Raw genomic sequence first — 19309 nt, forward strand, 5'->3', positions numbered from 1 at the left:
CCATAATAAGGTCCTTGACTACACTGTGCAGAATGACACGGAGAAGTGTGTGTATAGGGTGCAGTGACATCACGAGGGTGCTTGGCAGGACATTGACATCCTTAAACAAGCGCGGCCACTCTAATTATAAACAGATGGCCCCTGCGCTTGAAGTCCTGTGAAGTACTCGGGTGCGGTTTTAAACAAACGTGGCCATGCTAATCATAAACAGTTGACCCCTGTGCTTTAGGGCCTTGCGAAGTACTCGGTGCGGTTTTAAATAAGCATGGTCACGCTAATGAGAAACAGAAGGCCCCTGAGCACTGCTGTTCGCTCCCGCATGGTGGATGCTAGCAAAAAGAGCAGATCAATTTCTAAAGGTCATCTCCTAGAGAAGCACATGTGCGCTGCCTAGGCGAGACCTAAAAATGGATGGAGAAGTAAACTTTCCTTAGGCAAGCAGTTTCTGGGGATCTCCCAGAAAGGGACGGAATCACACACTCAGCACCAGCCATACAGTCCAAAGTAGGGGGTATTTTTATTTTCTTGCTACTTCGTTGATTTAAAGGAAAAATTACCCCACATGTGTGGCAGCCTGAACTGTGCAGCTGTAGGTGTTGTGTATACTGCAGTGCTGCGCATCAGGCTGCTAAGATCCATATTCTGGCAGTTATCTCACTGTGTCACCACCTCAAAACTATGGGAAGCAATAAAACACAATATCGAAGCAATAAATCACAATATTGATATGTTTTTTCAAATTTATTTGCTATTGGTTAGTAAGGAGTTAAATTACGAAAGGCTACAGTGAGGAAATGCAGTAATCTACAAAGTAGTGAGCATGAAAACATGGAACTTTGTCGGGGGTTTCAAGTAATTGTTTCAGGGGGGCTCAGTGAACTCTGTCATGGGTGAGGGGGATATCGATGGTGTCAGGGACATGTCATGGGCTCTGATGGACCACATGTCTTATGGAGCCATGCCAGTGTTCTCAGAGCTACGAGAAAGATCTCAGAAAGCTCTGTAAGAGGTCTCAAGGGGGTGAATTGAGGGCATTTGGTGGCTGTGTTCTGGGTGCTCTGTTAGGATGTCTTTGCTTAGGGCGGATCTACATTACGGGGTTCCAAGGAAAGGTGTTAAAAGTTCCCTAAGTATATCTTGATGTCGGAAAGACTTTCCTCAGGGGTCTCTGGAGCCGTGTCCGAGGACAAGGAGAGTTGAGTGTCTGAAACCCACGGGGTCTGCCTGACTGGGATTGGAGTGGTCGATCCATACCACCGGGTGACCTTCTGATCGTCGTTCTGGATATTCCTCAAAGCTTTCGCAGCGGCCCTAAAATAGCCAAGAATTAAATCACAATCATTGATGTTTTAATGCTCTTCTGTGTCATCTCTCACAGGTTATATGACAAAATATTGGGATCAGAAATATTGTGTCTCATGAATATTGTGTCAAACATAGTGTATACTAAAATATTGTATTTCTATATCTGAAATGGCATTGTAAAGAGAATACTACCGGAAAAAAAGTAAAAATATCATTTTTTAATCAATGACGGCTTTAAAGTATTTGACTTCAAATAGTTATTTTTTTTATACACAATATTATTGAGTTTTTAATCAATATAGTATATATGACTCATATTCTATCCAAATAACAAGAGTTATTAAGAGGTAACAATCATGAATACAAATATTATCTCCAAAGTATAAGTGACAGAATGGATATTCGTATACAAGAACTCTCATTAATACAGTGTCATTTTGTCTAAGGAGCAAAAGAAATGGAATTGTCAGGTCCCTGATATAAAGAAATATCAGAGTATTGGACAACTCGTGGTTATCCAATGAACTATACACTATACACTGACAACTAATAAAATAACAAATGCATCTTCCTATGGTGAGACGAAAGTCGGGAGATAGCTAATTTGACTACTGCTGTTTTTAAAATTGTGTTTCTGTTGTGTTTTTAATTACTTGCGATTGGAATCGCGCATTTCTTAGCATGTATCTCGCCCCAGGGGCGGTTCACTTACTTCAGCCCCACTTCAGCCTGAGCCCCCTGATCCTCACGCAGCCGACTAGGTGCTGGCGCCGGATTGGACTGGAGTAAGCCGCCATCTTGGAAAGGTCCCTGAGAGTTGCGGACTAGTTGCTTTGCAGGCTCCCGCCCTCCTCCCGCCCTATAAATGTGTATTGCACATCCGACGCGCAGCGGGCGGGCGCGACGATGGTGCGCCGATGGCGCGCCTAAGGCAAGCCTGTCTGCGCCTGTCAGCGCCAGTCCAGCGCCTCTCGCCAGAGACGCTGGCCTAAACCTGCTAGGGAACATTGCTTATTCTAGAGAGGAGTTGCTTAGTCTGCGCCCACCTAACTCACAGAGATGTCTGGTGCCGCTTGACCCTTTAAGTGGCCCAGTAACCTGCCCTTGTGCCCAACTCACTCTCCCGGCCCCCGTTATGTCAGAAGCTCTTCTGAACTCTCCTCTGCAACAATGGTTAAAAGTGCTTCAGTTGATAGTTGTTAGGTCACTCCCGAAGCATCATGCGGAGGTGTTCGACCTTTTAGCTGATGAAACCCCGGATATCCTTTTTATGACAGAAACATGGATGAGAGATGATCTCATAACTATTGCCAATCTTGCGCTACCCCCAGGCTACTCTATTAAGTTGGTAAACAGAGCCACTAGAGGCAGAGGCATTGCCGTGGTGGTAAGATGAGATCAAGTTTTACCTGTCTATATGATGAAAGGGAGATGAAAGGGGGGGGGGGAATGTGCTTATTTTAGTATCACCATCAACACCCACTTCACCTTTGCAGGGCTATTAATATACAGGCCCCCTGGACCCATGCATGGCTTCAACATTTCCCTTTTGGAGCTGGTGGAGGCATACGCTGTAGGGTCAGCAAATTTTAGTATCGTAGGGGATCTTAATCTCCATTTTGACTTAGAGCAGGATCTGAATGTCCGCACCCTGACCTCTGACCTAGCCGCCTTCCAGCTCCTTCAATTAGTTAAAAGCCCCACACACACAGGAGGCCATGTCCTGGACCCCATTTTTACTAATATAGAAGACTCCAGAACCACCACCCCTACGCCAATTGCTTGCTCAGATCATTTTCTAGTGGAGTTATCTGTTTGTATCCCTACCTCTACTGCTTGTAAAACCCAAAGAGCCATGCGTAAAAGACCTTGGGGCAAACTCCAGTTAGAGGAGTTTCATGCATTGCTGGACGCTGATCCACTGGGCCCTTTTTCGGATGTGGAGACAGGATATGAAGCATTTTGTACATGGCTCACCAGGGCACTTGACACCTTATACCTGCTAGGTGGGTCAAAGGACGCATGCGAGATGCTAATCCTTGGTATAACGAAACCCTGGCTAGTCTGAAGAAAAAGTGTAAAAAACACGAGCGTGTATGGAGGAAGAACCACTCCTCAGAGAGTAAGATCAGATATGTAAAGGAGCTTAAGACTTACCATAAAGCCATTTGTAGGGTGCGAGCAAAATTTTATGCCTCCGAAATAGAGGCTAGTGCTAACCCGACTAAAGTTATCTTTAAGATCCTTAAGGAACTTAGCTCTAAAAAACCTGTCAGCATTGTCCCCACTTCAGCTGTCCAATATGAAGAGGTGGCTTCCTTTTTCGTCGATAAAATCCGGGGTATCTACCAAGCCTTTAACCCAGGACCACAACCTAGCTATTCTCCGGTCTCTCGGCCTATCTCTATGGATAAGATATCGGTCATCCCTGAAATTTCTAGGGAAGAGTTTGACAAGCTTACAAGGCAGATTAAATCTGACTCGCAGGCAGACCCTCTGAGGCTGGCCCAATTTAGAGAGTCTTCTCTACTCTGCCTGACCCAGCTATATAGTCTTGTCAATGCCTCATTCTCTACTGCTACTGTCCCAGCCAGTTGGAAGCAGGCATGGGTGTCACCCATACTTAAAAAACCCACTCTAGACCTGTCAAAGCCAGAAAACTTTAGGCCTATATCCCTGCTGCCCTGGGCGGCTAAAATCGCAGAGTCTCATGTGAATCTAGTTCTTACCAGCATTCTCAAAACCAACGACACTCTGGACGAAACTCAGCATGGGTTGCGTGCCGGCCACAGCACGGAGACGGCGCTTCTGGCTATGACGGAGCATCTCCGCTCCACATTGGACCATGGTCAAACGGCGGCACTGATCCTTTTGGATCTCAGTGCCGCTTTTGACACCGTCTCCCACCAGATCCTTCTACATCGACTTGAGGAGGCAGGGATCACTGATATGGCTCTCGCTTGGTTTCGATTCTTCCTGACCGATAGAACGTTTCGTGTCTCCACTCCTCCTTTCCTCTCTGGGGCGCGTTCCATTGAGCAGGGTGTTCCGCAGAGATCGGCTTTGAGCCCCACCTTGTTCAATCTTTACGTCCAACCACTGGCTGTGGTCGCTAAAGCGTGGGATCTTAACATCGTCTCTTATGCTGACGATACGCAGCTAGTGGTTGCCCTCACGGAAGGCTCTACCATTGACCATATTAGATTCAAAGCGGGTCTGACCGCCGTAGCAGCCTGGATGACAGATAACTGTCTCCAATTGAATGCTGCCAAGACGGAGGTACTACTGGTGGGAAGAAACGCAGATCTATGGGGTGACCACTGGTGGCCACCTACTTTGGAGGCAGCCCCTACACCTAAGACTGAAGTGAAGAATCTGGGAGTCTGCTTGGACTCAGAGCTTAAGTTTGATGTCCATGCAAAAAAGGTTGCCGCTACTTGCTTTGGAATCTTACGCAGCCTTAAACCAGTCTTGAAATTTTTAGATCCAGTTACCAGGCAGTTCATTGTTCAGGCTACGGTACTGTCCAGACTGGATTATGCCAGCTCCTTACTTCTAGGCGCTAACAAGGTGGAAATTGCCCGCCTTCAACGTATTCAAAATGCGGCTGCGAGGGCCTTAAGTCCCACTTCTGCCTCCATCAGGAAACTTCACTGGCTTCCTGTAGCTCAAAGGATACAGTTTAAGACCCTCTGTATCTCTTTTAAAATCCTTAGACTGTCTACCCCTAAAATGTTGGGATCACTACTGAACCTGTATGTGCCTGCGCGTTCTCTGCGTTCGGCAGGGCAGAATCTGGTGGTAGTTCCCCGGTTCAACCGTAGCAGAGCAGGTGGCCGCTCCTTCCGTTTTCTAGCAGCTAAGTTATGGAATTCCCTTCCTAACCAGATACGGGAGTTGAAGGACATGTTGCAATTCAGGAAAGTTGTCAAAGGACTTTTATTTCCTGGAAAATAATTTCCCCTACTGGTTTTTTCTGCCCTCAATTCTGTTTTTTCACTTGGAATTAGCGCCGGGACGCCTCTTCACTGGGGCAGCTGTGCGCTCTATAAACCATATAACATAACATCTTAACTTCATTAAAGAAATTATATTTATTACAACTTTGAAAGTAAATGATACCAAATACAACAATAGTCTTAAAAAATATTATGTAGCAAAAAATGATATTCTTACCTAAAATATTCAACTCAACAATATTTTGATAGTCACCATATTTTTTACAAGATATTCACGTCACATGATAATTTTATTTATGATATTTGTGTCACTCACACTCTCAACATGATCACCTCTGTCATAATGTCTGCAGTCATGCTTTCCTCAGGGCACTTGCCCACCTAGCCCAAAGGCTCCAATGTGCCCCTTCAAACAAACACCACCCACATAGCTCTCCATGACACCAGCCACACAATTATTCTTCATTCTCTGGTGAGATCAAAGATTTGGTTCCTTTGCCAGGGCCCATCTCTAGACCAAAAACTCTCAGGACTGCTCGTACCTGGCCAATACCCCTTCTCCCTCGACTTTTAGTTGCAGCTTTCGCAGCATTGATGGTTCCTTCATTCTGAGAGCAGACGCCATCCGGATGATCTATGCAGAGAAAGGAAAAGTTCGAGTCACACTCTCAGTGGCTGCCCCCAGTAATAACAAGCACTCTTAGAGGGAGGTAGGGATGTATATAAATCGAGAGTACTTGAAAATAATGAAATATTGAGATCAATTAATTTAGATTTAAAAAATGATGTTTCCATCCTGCAGAAGCAGCAAAGGTAGACATTAGGTGAGTGTGAGGATTTGAGCTTTACAAACAGGGTATGACTGCCAGCCTGCAAGCTGTAAAGACGGTACTTTGGCATCAAAATACTGACAGAGCTGCCAAATTTCCAAGGTCCATGGTGATGTGCTGCTCCATTCCAGTTTGTTCCTTTGTATTCTTGGCCTTGTTTTACAATTGAATAGAATAGCCTACAAGTCCCAGAATTCCAGAAAAAATCTGGCCTCGGGCACCACATCAAGCATGGACCTTAGAAACATGTCAGGGCTATGCTGGTCGAACTTGAACTGCTTATTAAAATGAATTGGGCTGAATCAGGCTTCTCCAACAAATAGCTTGTGTGCTACTGGTATCTCTCCGGTGTGCAGTCCAACCTACTAAATTAGACGTTTTTTCTTGGTTGAATTAATATATGAACACCACAATTAAAAAGTGTGTATTTGAGACGAAGATATGTGTCCACTTAGAACTCATAAGCTGATGTTTGAGTTGAATAAAAAAAATGTAGAGCTGGCATTTAAGTGATACATCATGCAGAGTTCGGAGAAATGTATTACTAATGCTATTAACTTGGTGTTAGGGGCATTGCACCAAATGCTGTTGTATATTACCTATGTAGAGGCATTTCACGAAAACAAATCCTTTTTAAATTGCTTCTTGGAACCCTACCTGATGCACTGAGTTGACCATGTCTGTTAATCTTACATTGGGTCACTATGTAATCTTGTCTCATGAGATCATTATGAAAACTATAATATTATTAGTTGCTCTGGATGATTTTCATTGAACATAAGTAGCTCTTATTAGAGAACATGTTGGAGACCCTGGCTGGATAAATACTTTGCAAGTATCAGACCAGTCAGCTGGTCCTTTTGTTTAAATCAAACTAAGGATCCTGCCAGATGTACTCTCTCTCATTATAGCATTTCTTAACAATCATACCTGTTCATCCACCCCAACCCCTTCGGGACCATACCTTTCCTGCTTGTGAAACACATCCTCATTGAAAAATACCCATCCGAAGGGATAGTGCCATTCTGGAGGGATGTACCCCTTAACAAGGCAGTCATTATGGTGAATCCTCCTCCCCAACCTAGGACACCATTTTCAATTCAAATCACACGACTTGTAGAGCACGTGGCTACCGAAGTCAGGCTTCCCGGCGATAACGGTCCTAGAGGGAGTGACGGTATTTAGGAATATTTAGGGAAAGAGGTAGGTTTTCAATTGTTTCCTTAAGCTCATTAGGTTGTCATCTAGTCTCAGGCTAGAAGGTAATAAGTTCCAGAGTTTTGGTGCAAAAATATGTAAAAGAACGACCTCCGCCTCTAGCTATCTTAATTCTGTGGACAACAAGAAGGCCTAGGTTGTTTTATCTGAGATCCCTGTAGGTTCGATCGGGGTGACCCACTCATGGAGGATATGTGGGCCCCCTTTATGTTCTCCCCAGTGTGTGATACATGTTTTTGTCTTCCCTCTCCTCTAAGGCAATCTCATGAATCACTAGAGCATGCAATATACTCTTAATGTCCCTGCCCAGACTGATTGGCATCCCTACAACCTTCTATTTAATATGTGAGAGGAGTTGTGCACTCACAGCTTCAAGATGCTTGAAAATACATCTCTAATGCTTCACAAAGAACCCTCGGCCCCAATACACCAGACAGCCAAGAACAGACAGTGAGGCGACTGAGTGCCACAAGTCACAAAAAGGAAGTCCAGGCCTCCTGCAGACCATGAGTATGGGAAGCTCTGGCTAACTATTGTATCCCCTACTGCTGTGATACCTTGGTCTGCCTCAGATGGGGACTCGAGCACAGCAATGGGCTGCAGACTACAAAAACTCAGGTCTCAAAATGCTGACTGATCCAAGGATACGGTTAGTCTACAGAACTACATGGGAGAGGGCTCTCACTCCCAGCAAATATCCACAGATAAGGTTCAAAGCTGTAGGCAGCCAGCTTCCACCACTTCCTCTATTTCAATCTCATTACAACTAAACTATTGCATCCTTTATCAAAGAGGCCAGACACCTATGGAGCCGAATGAAGCACAAGAAACAGCTGGTCTGCAAATTCACTTTCAGCCACAAGGTTTTCTGCCTTATCCACATTATTTTGGGAAAATGTTTTCTCCCTGCAGACTGGCCCTTCGAGATGGCGGGGATGAGGGTCTTCTCAACAGAGAGGTTCTGGAGGTTGGAGACAGTCCAAAACCTCGTGGACACAGGGGGACTCTACTCCCCGTGTAGTAGAGCAGGAGAATGGGACTTTGAGGATAGAGGATGGGTCCTGTTTGGGAAAGGCAGGCACCATACCAGGTCGCAAGAGAGGTCAGTGGAAGCTTTTCTGGTGCTGGTGATAATTGACGAGGAGATGAGGCAATACAGTCTATGAACTTGTCAGTTACTGGTGTTTTCTTTTGGGTACAGTAGGTAATCAAATGCCAGTATATACATATTTGTGCTATAGCACCGAGGAGTAAGATATATATGCTGTGAAATGCATTTTAGGTTAATGTATAACATGATCTATAATAAGGTGAGTCTGGAGAAAATGGGAAAGCTGCAGAGGCTAAACCCGGTGGAGGCCAAAAGAAACACTGGTGGATTCAGATTGACTTGAGAGCTCCCCTTGGCAGGAATGAGTGTCTGCCAGGTAGAAAGAGAACCGCAATACACATAAAGTACTTTGGAGCAATCAAAGTTTTTCTTTTCTGTTTGGGTTAGGGCCAGAACCTGAGTCGGGCCGTCGGTGCCTCGAAGGGACTTGGGGCACACCGGGGCGAACGCCAAGTTGGGGAATAGGGGAAGAAGGGTAGAAAATGTTTTAGTCTCAATTGAAAAGATAAGATATTTGGGGAAGGTCCTCTAACACAGGAGGAGGGCTGGAGGGGCACAGCCAGGCCAACTCTGGTTGGTGCGATGCATGGCTTTGACCTGATTGGAGATGTGTTTGGTTTACACGTATGCTCCAAACGTGAACAATGCACAGTTTTCCCCTCAGTTATGCAGATTGCCTCCTGACACATAGATGCTAGATTATTTGGACAGGTGATCACAACTGTGTGCGGAATTGGAAGCTAGACAAGCACCCTCCTAGATCAGGGATGAAACCTGAAATGGAGGCAGTGCTGTCCAGAATCTTAACGGCATAAAATCTGCTGGATGTTTGGAGGCATCTGCATGCCACAGACAAGGTGTACTTATTACACTCCCCTGGGCACAATAAATGTAGAAGGATAGATTTAATGCTGGGTATACAGGAGGGCATGGGGATGTTTGAATATGCAATATATTTAAATATATTTTTATCAGACCATTCCCCAGTGCTTTTAACCATAACATTTAACCAAAACAATAAGATTATGCAGACCCAAAATACCTATGTAGAGATTGCAGATAGAAGTTCTGACAGACTCCACCTTCCTCACCAATGTCCATGATTTTACCAGGCACTACTTCCTAGAAAACCAGGGGTTTGTCAATAGTAGGGCTACAGAGTGGGAGTAATTAAAGTCACTCTTAGAGGGGACTGGATATCATGAATTTTTGGAGCGTGAGAGGACCTACAAAAAACAGCAGTGATGGACCCGGATTGCAAACCACAGCCAGTAGACATAAAACGATAAATGGAAGTCACTATTGCCTACCTTGATAGATACCCTTATAAGTGTCATAGAGAAAGGTTATTTAAAGAGGGAGATAAATCAGGTGGTCTGTTAGCATGGCTGCTGAAATGGGAAATGCCCAATGCACATCTGCAATCATTGCAAAGGGGTGATAGGAGGGTGGTAACAGCGAAGGAACAGATACATATTTATAAGGCTTTTCTGGAGAGTGGTCAATCCCTTTATAGTAGAGGAACCTGAGGTAAGGGCCTTTAAGAGTGTGACTGGTAAAACTAACAGAAGCACAACAGGAGATGCTGGAGGCTTCACTCAGTGAACTTGACCTGAAAGAACCTTATGAGGGGGGGTCAGAAGTAACCCCTAAGTTTGGATGGCATCACAGTGGACTTTTTATCAGGAAAGGCCCATTCTTCTGCTAGATAAACGTTTGGTGGGTTTTGAAGAGACCAATCAGGTTGGTGGCTTGCCACCCACAAGGCAGTAAGTGATGATCGTTCTGGTGCCCAAAATATGTAAAGATCCCACCCTGGTATCATCCTATTATTATTATTATTATTATATTTAAGTTCATAGAGCGCACAGCTACCCGGAGGTTTCCCGGCGCTAAGGACCAGATTAAGGGGGAGAATCAACTGAAGAATACGGGAAGGCAGTTATTGGTTAAATAACCAAGTTTTAACCTCTCTGCGGAACTTGAGATAACAAGATTCAGTACGCAGAGATAAGGGAAGAGAGTTCCAGAGGGAGGGAGCCAGACAAGAGAAAGAGCAACCACCCATTCTGGCTCTTTTAACCCTGGGAACCTGGAATCTATGCTGATTGGATGAACGAAGAGTACGAGGTGGACAGTACTGGTGATCTAAAGTGCTAAGGTAGAGTGGGGCCCGACCTGCATTGATTCTGTGCATAAAGCAGAGGGCCTTGAATTTAGTGCGGCTTTCAATACATACAGAGCCAGTGCAGGTTACATAGAGAATTAGAAGTGGAGGATTTATTAGGAAGTTTACAGAGCAGCCGGACCGCCATATTCTGGACTGTCTGTAATTTACGAGTCACCTCTTTGCATGCCCCCAGGAGAAGAATGTTGCCGTAGTCCAGTATAGAGGTAATTAAGGCCTGGACTACGCTTTTCTGTGTCTCCTGCGGAAGCATCCAAATTATGTTTCTAAGCCACTTGATGATAGTGATGCAGGTAGAGGAGGTTTTAACCACGTGGTGCTTCATAGATAACTGGTCATCAAAAATGATGCCAAGATTTCGTGCTGTTCTAGAGTCTCATATCTCTAAAAAATAAAGATGTAAGGTTGTGAGCAAGACCCTGGCGAATAGGTTATTGGATGTCATCAGGTCCCTTGTAAAAACTGAGCAGACAGGATTTATCCCAGGCAGCAGTATATTGTTTATCATCAGACAACTGACATATGTTATAAGGGCCCTGGTGGACTGTGAAGAGGATTATGCGCTTGCTGCATTGGACCTGGAACGTGCGTTTGATTCAGTGGGCTTGACACATCTTTGGGTAGTGTTGGAATACATAGAGTTTGTCCCTAACTTCATTGGCTGGGTTAAATTACTCTAAACAGACCCATGAGCTAGTGTGCGGACGGGGTACGATCTTGGATGGCTGGGCCTTGGACGGGGTACACGGCAGGGATTTGTGCTCTCCCCTATGCTCTTTATATTTGGGTTTGTGACACTTTTGTCTCAGGTGCAAGAGCATTTGGGTACTTGGGGAGCTCGAGTAGGTATCCAGGAGATGACACATTACTGTATTTGAGGGACCCTGTTCGATCAGCACCCTGCGCACTTTCAGCAGTGGAATTGTTTGGGAAGATATCTGTGCTATGATATGATAAATTGAGTCTCTTTCCCCTTGGTAGGCTGGCACTCAGAGGGATTTAGATATATGGGAATCTGGGTATCAAGAGACCTAGAAGAACAATGCAGTGAAACATATTTGCATGTAAGTATTTTTAATATTATGGAAAACGATAAAAGAGATAAAAAAAATCAAAGACCAACAACCTAAACGAAGTACCTAACCCTTTGTCTATGTATATATTAGATTGAATGCCATGAACTGTAGATAGTAGAAAGCGTAACATTCTGCAATGTAGCCATTTTTTTGTGAACATGTTTCAAAGAGATTTTAGTGAGACAGAATAATACCCTGCTTGTTATCTGTATGCTTTTGCAATGTTTCATTAAAATAATAATCTATAATAGAAATTAGTGTAACATACTCTACGACTGGATAGAGTGAGTTTTTGCCATTTTGTATTGTTCTTGTTCACATTAAATTGTAAAGGCTATGGGTCCCGATTCATAAAGGTAAACTGAGACGAAAGTCTAACTTTATGACTTTCGGTATTTACAAAAGGCATTTACGACTAGTAAAGTTTGACTTTGTCTCAGTTAAACTTAAGTTTTGGTCTTAAGTTTAGACTTTTGGTCTGAATTAAACTTAAGACCAAACTTAAGTTCAACAGAGTCACAAGTCTAACTTTACTACTCGTAAATACCTTTGTGAATACCGAAAGCAGGGGACAAGACATATGGAGTGGTGTATGCTGGCAGAAAAATCTATATATAAGGCGCAGGGCTCCCCAGAAAGTTTGATAAAGTGTGGGGCTCCTGGAGGGAATTCCAAGAAATGGACTGATCTGTGTCGCGGGAGTATGGCATGGAGGTAGGTACCTTGAGGCGATGGACTGAAATGACAGGGATTCAGATGAGACTGAGGAGGCCTGTGTTCTGTACAGCGTTCTGTCGAAATGCTTCCTTTCCTTGCCTGATTCTCCTTAGAAGAATTGTGATATGTTCAACCTCATGTCCAACAGTTGCTCAGTTTGACTTAGAACAAATAGATGGGACTCACCTCAACTCGCACACCTTTACTGGGATCCAGGTCCAGCATTTCTAGAAGGAGGCGCAAAATACGTTTATTGCGGAGTCCAAGGGTGCCCTGTAACAGCAAAGATAGAGTTTATAAGCAGGTTCATGGCTGTAAACACTGCTCAGCAGAATAATCGCACAGCATTATGGGGAGGGACTAGCCAGGCCCAGCCAGTATGTGGGACTGATTCACAAAGGTAAACTTACAGGTTTCTGTAAGTTTAGTATTTTTTGGTATTCACAAACAATGTGTTTAATTTAACTAATAAGAATTTTACAACTACAGTGGCTCCTCAGTTAGAGGGGGGCGGGGGGAACTTTGCAAATAAAATAAATGGTTAGGCCTAGTGTGAGTTTACCTTTGTGAATCAGAACCAATATTTTATATGCCCACTATAAATCTTGGCCCTTGGTTTCAGCCAATTTCTTTGTTATTCAGCGGTGTGGTAATGGTGCCGAATACCAAGGCTTTGTAGGCTTGTTTCCGCCTCATGCCTCTTTTTTCCCCATCTCTTTTTATTGGTTTTGTAACATAGAAAGTGTTCACATACATCAGCCTAGGGGGAAATCTTCAAACCTTTTGCGCTGGTTTCACGTCACAAAATTGATGCTAAACAGCGCAAATAATTTTTTGCTATTTTCTTTCCAGCACAAAACTTGTTTTGCGCTGGAAAGCACCCTCTAAGTAGTACAAAGCACTACTTTGCATATCGTTGCACCGGGGGGGGCATTACATTGGTGGTACATGGGCGTTTCCATGCAACCACCCATGCCTTTTGATGCAAAATCATATTTACAATGATTTGTTAACATGGTTTTGCGCCACAAGTTTACGCCCCTTTAAAGGAGGCTCTAACAGGAGAACTACTTTCAATTGTCCGTGTTGTTCAGACTTTTTATGCTTGCCACACTGTGCAGCACATCTGCAAAGTAGGAAAAGCTTTCCGTCATGTATAGGTATGGTATTTTGTACAAGAAGGGTACCCTTACTGTAGAAAACCTATGCTTCACTCATGCAGACACACCCTACCACTGCGGCACTAAGGTGTGTGCATGGCACACGGCAGCAGAAATCAGTGCTGGTGCAGGGGAAAGGGGTGGAGAGAGCCATATCTCTGAAGATATTGCGCTCTCCTGCTCCCTCACTGTATCGCAACAAAGGGCAGCCTCGTCGGGGGCTGCGCTGTGTTGCGTGACTTTTTCAAAAATCTCCCCCTAAGTGTTACATTCTTGGTGCAGCCCTTCCCACACCCGCCATCAAGCAAATGTACACAACAAAAGACCATTTTTAGATTTTCACATATCAGAATTCATGGACTAGGATATCCATGCCCCCCAAACTTTGTTGTGCTTCTGAGGGGAGCCAGTAGATTTATCCATGTATTCTTCTGCCTTGGCTAAAAAAATCTATTGCATTAGTCCAGGCCCTCACAGGGGTGCATGCTCGGCCCTCCAATGTCGTGCTATATCTCTCTTGGTGAGTAAGAGGCTGTTGGCCACCAGTAGTCTAGTGCCTCTTCCACCTCCCCACTCATTCATCAGCCCCAACAGCATCATTTTAGGCACCGGTGTGACCAAACATTCCACCACCCTGTACAGTAGATCTTTGTATCACCAGACACTCCCAGACAGTGTGAAAAAAGGTCCCAAGTGATGCCCCTCACCTGAGGCAGTGCGGGTCAATGTCCCACTTCATTTTACTCCGTCGTGATGGGCTGTAGTATACCTGCTGGAAGTACTTGAGCAGAATCAGTTGCAGTCTCATAGAGACAGCCAGGACATGAGGGGCCAACCTGGCCTCCAACGAGTCTTCCTTTTCCAAGGTGCCCACATCCTCCTCCCAACACTCCCTCGGTGCTGTCATGGGGTTGGGGTGTTGTTAAAAAGCACTCGATCTATCTTCAAGATCCCTTTCCATCCCATGGGGGACATCGTGACATGGGCCTCTACAGGATTCTAGTCTGGAACTGACTGTAGGTTGTTGTGGTGCTGTTTGAGGGTGTGTCGTATTTGCAGGTAGCGATAGAATTGTGACCTATGCACCTGTTATGTGTGCTTGAGGTACTGGAATGTGAGAATTGATTTGCCCTCCCATATGTCGCTGAGTTTGGAGATTCCTATGTAAACCCAGGCCCGGAACCGCTCCAATGAAGTGGTGTGTTTTTGTGCCTAATGACAGTGGCATCTCCTCAGGCAGGACCCCATGCCACTCAATCCACCGCAATGCCGGATGTCAGCAGGCTATCGATTTTGCTGTCACAGGTTGAAGGTCAGTGCAGGTGTGGACTCCATATAAAAGACCCAACACATTGTACCACTCAAGATGCAAAAATTCCACGGTGACAACCAGGTCCCCACGATCTGCGAACAGCCAATCATTGATAAGGAGGATTTGGCTGGCCCCGTAGTATAGTTGTATGTCTGCCAGGCCCAAACAGCCATCATAGGGTCCCAGCACACATTTTCAGAACGCAATTCGATGTTGGCCCCCCTCCACATGAATTTTACTATAGCTGCTTGAAGATTTGGGAAGAAAGCAGGGGGTAGGGCCCATGGGTAGCTTTGTAGAGTACAGAGAAGTCGGGGCAAGGAGCTCATCTTGAGTGGGGCACCCCTTCCTGCCACATTCAAGTGCAGGCACTCACACGTATTCATATTGCGTACAACATTCATGTCCCACGCAGCCCAGCTGGTGAGAATGATGTGTATGCCCAGGTATTTGAAATATTGGTCCGCCCATTGAAGGATGGCAGCGTGGTGTATATTGTCATATGGCCTGGTCAAAGTTATGTTGGTGAATTTGGACCAGTCAACCATGAGCCCAGATGCATCTTCATTAATCTGGACAGTGTAGGGATATATCCAGAGCACTCATATATATATTAGAGAGTCATCAGCATAGAGCGGGATTCTGTCCTCTATACCCTTTAACCAGCCGAAGTTGCACAGCTCAGCATTGCATCTGATCCACTCGACCAGTGGTTCTATGAACAGAGAAAGGGCGAGAGGGAGAGGGGTCATCCTTGTAGTGTACCCCTTTTAATGGCAAATGCATGAGCAGTACCGCATTGATCCGTACTCTGGCCCATGACTTAGAGTATAATGTCGTTATGCAGCACCTAAAGCAGGGACCAAAGTTCATTTGCTATAGCAACCGCAACATAAACTACCGTCTTACGGAGTCAAAAGCCTTCTCAAAGTCTAGGCAAATCAGGGCCCTTCAGTCACTTCCCTCAGCGGGCTTGGCCATCACTATTTGGAGGCGTTACAAACAATGGCGGGTGCTGGACTGGTGCATGAACCTGTTCTGGTCTGGGTGGACCACCTTTCTAATTACTGTTAGTAGCTTCTTCACCAGTATTTTTGCCAGTATCTTCAACTCAATGTAGAGATATGGGCACATTGGGCATGCCGTGGTCAGGTGTTTTCCCAGGTTTGATAATCACTTATATAGTGGCACCTTAAAGGTTGTGTGGTAGTTTGCCAAGGACATGGGCCTCGGTATACATGTCCTGAAGTGGTGGCATCAAGTGCACTGAGTATTTCTTAAAGAATTTGAGTGGGAATCGGTTAGGGCCAGGTGTATTCCCAGCTTGGAGCTACTGAATAGCAGCGACCCTTGACTCTTCTTAGGCAGGTTGCTCCCTAAGCCTGCAGCACCGCCTGTGTGTCCTGCCCTTAGCCCCAGCTGCCGCTGCTGAGGAAAGTTCAAGGCTCTTCTCCATCCGCAGGCTGCCACCTGCGCCTCATCCCTGGTGGCCAATGGTAGGCCATAGGTAGGTTTTGTCTTGCTATATTTGTATTGCTTCCTATTTGTCTTTTGTAACTGTAATTGCCTTCTTTGTTTATTGTTTCTTCCTCCTTGTTCCCCGTTTTTCATTCTGAGCCCCGTGCACTTTTGCCTCTGTGTCCTCGTATTTGTAACTGTTTTGCCTTATTTGTTTAATTTTTCTTCCTCCTTGTTCCCCGTTTTTCATTCTGTGCCCCCATGCCCCTTTGCCTTCTGTTTCCTTCTCCGTTCCTGCCCCCATTTTCCCACCGCTGCACCCCCTGCGGCCCGCCACCCGCTTGCCCATTTACCCGCTCCCCCCTCCCAGCTGCCTCCTCCCTCCCACCTTCCCTTCTTATGGCGGCCGCTGCGCGCCTAAGGCAAGCCCGACTGCGCCTGGACCGCCCCTCAGCGCCAGAAGCCCTGGCCCCCACAAACACCATAACACCTGCCTCCGCTACGATGCCAGCACCCTCCATGCACTCATCGCCGGACGATCACACACCTGCTTCCTGGCTGCCCGAAGAGCACTCCAGGACCCTTCACCTGACGGAACTGCAGCTTCACCAGCATCCGACTGCCAACCCACTAACCAGGAACTAACCCAATTACCTCAGATGCATTCTTCTCAACACTGGCTCCGCCCGCAAACACGCCGTAGAACTCTGGGACCTACTCGACTCAACCCCCCCGACGTCGCCTTTCTGATGGAGACCTGGCTGAACCCCTCCTCGGCACCCGACATCGCCACAGCTTTTCCGGACGGCTATAAGATCTCCCACGGGGACCGTACCAACGGAGAGGAGGAATCGCCATTATCCACAGGAACACTCTCAGAGTCTTGACCAACACCACATTCTCAGGACCACCAAACACCTGCACTTCAAGATCCACACTGATCCCAACACCACCCTCTGAGGAACCCTCGTCTATAGACCCCCCGGACTTTGACCACAGTTCAGCATCTCCATGGCCGACTTCGTCAGCACACACGCCCTCGCATCCACAGACTACATCCTACTCGGGGACCTGAACTTCCACCTCGAGAACAACAACACCAACTCCACCACCCTGATCGACAACCTCGCAAACCTTGGACTCAGACAACTCGTCACAACACCCACCCACTCCGCCAGCCACATGCTTGCCCCCATCTTCTCCACAAGCTCCCACGTCTCCTTCAACCACACCCCCGAACTCCACTGGACCGACCATCGCTGCATCCACTTCACCTTCCGGAAACCCACCACGCACCACTGCACCAAACAGATCCCCCACTGCTGCTGGAGCAAAGTCACTGAAGACCAGCTAACCACCACCCTCGCCCGGAGCCCACCCGCCGACCCCACCAACCCTGACACCGCCGCCCGCAACCTCAGCCCGTGGTTCTACAGTGAACGAACACTGTACAGCTACGCAGCCCACAAGAACGCCACCCGCAGACACCATCACCTCATCAGATCCGCCAAAAGGGCCTCCTTCAAAGACCACCTAGACAACAACGCACACAACAGCAAAGAGCTCTTCAACATCATGAAGGAACTCTCCAACCCCAGTTCCAACACCAGCGACATCCCACCTTCGCAAGACCTGTGCAACTCCCTTGCCACCTTCTTCCATTGCAAGATCCCAGACAAGCACGACAGCTTTAATGCCAAGACCGCCACAACAACCGCTGAGACCTCTGCCCCCATGACCACCAACCGCACTGACCCCCTGCTCTCCTGGACCAACATAAACGATGACGACACCATTGAAATCATGAACACTATCCACTCCCGATCTCCGTCAGACCCATGCCCACACCACATCTTCGATACCAAAGGGGATGATGGACTTAGCGTTTGAGCAAATCAAATACTCACCCCCAGTCAACTGATCTGGGTTTAATCCATCATCATTCTTTAGTTCACTCCACCCCCCCAGTTCAGACATGGCCATATGCAAATCAGTCTGACCCTGTGCCTCATGGGAACAGTCCAGCCCGAACTGCCAAGCCATGTCTTCCCCAGACTGGAAACATCTTCAACAAAGCCAGCACCACCATTGCACTCCATCTCCGGAAAGCCATCAACATCTCCTTCAAGACAGCTACCTTCCCGGAGAGCTGGAAGCACGCCGAAATCAATGCCTTACTCAAAAAACACAAGGCTGACCCCAAGGACCTCAAGAACTTCCGGCCCATCTCCCTGCTCCCATTCCCGGCGAAGGTCCTCGAGAAGACCGTGAACAAACTACTGACCCGCTACCTCGAGGAGAACAGCATCCTGGACCCGTCCCAGTGAGGGTTCCGCAGCAACCACAGCACCGAAACGGCCCTCATCGCCGCCACCAATGACATCAGGGCCCTGCTAGACTACGGAGAATACTCCTGGACCGGTCAGCTGCCTTCGACGCGGTCTGCCACCGCACCCTACGCACATGCCTCCACGACACTGGGATCCAAGACAAGGCCCTGAACTGGACCACCTCCTTCCTCTCCAGCAGAACCAAGAGCGTCCGCCTCCCCCTTTTCTGCTCCAAAGCCACCAAGATCATCTGCAGCGTCCCCCAGGGCTCATCCCTCAGTCTAACACTTTTTAACATCTACATGGCACTGCTCGCCCCATGTCGCCCGACTGTTTGACCTCAACATCATCTCCTACGCCGACGACACCCAGCAGATCCTCTAACTTACCCAGGACCCCCACACCGCCAAAACCAACGTCCGCAAAGGAATGAAAGCCATCACCAAGTGGATGAAGAACAGCTGACTGAAGCAAAACTCGGACAAGACGTAAGTCCTCATCCTCTGATCCACCTCCTCGGCCTGGGACGACTCATGGTGGCCGACCGCTCTTGGAACAGCTCCAACACCCACCGACCACGCACGCAACCTAGGGTTCATCCTCGACTCCACCCTCTCCATGAGAAAGCAGGTCAATGCTGTCTCA

The 19309-nt window shown here is 46.8% G+C and overlaps 1 protein-coding gene across 1 annotated transcript in view; it reads right to left on the reverse strand.

The window, feature by feature from the left end:
- Positions 1-494: 494 nt before the first annotated feature.
- The window catches only part of HEATR9 (HEAT repeat containing 9), a 153506-nt gene continuing 134691 nt past the window's right edge, over positions 495-19309 (reverse strand). The window contains exons 9-11 of the mRNA XM_086928757.1: positions 12591-12677; positions 5807-5898; positions 495-1311 (exon numbers count right to left, since the gene is read on the reverse strand). Coding sequence (XP_086784883.1) covers positions 1116-1311; positions 5807-5898; positions 12591-12677 — 375 coding nt within the window. The 3' untranslated portion in view covers positions 495-1115. The remainder of the gene's footprint in view (positions 1312-5806; positions 5899-12590; positions 12678-19309) is intronic.

The sequence above is a fragment of the Lissotriton vulgaris genome, chromosome 7 (genome assembly GCF_964263255.1).
Source record: "Lissotriton vulgaris chromosome 7, aLisVul1.2, whole genome shotgun sequence".
Lineage (NCBI taxonomy): Eukaryota > Metazoa > Chordata > Amphibia > Caudata > Salamandridae > Lissotriton > Lissotriton vulgaris.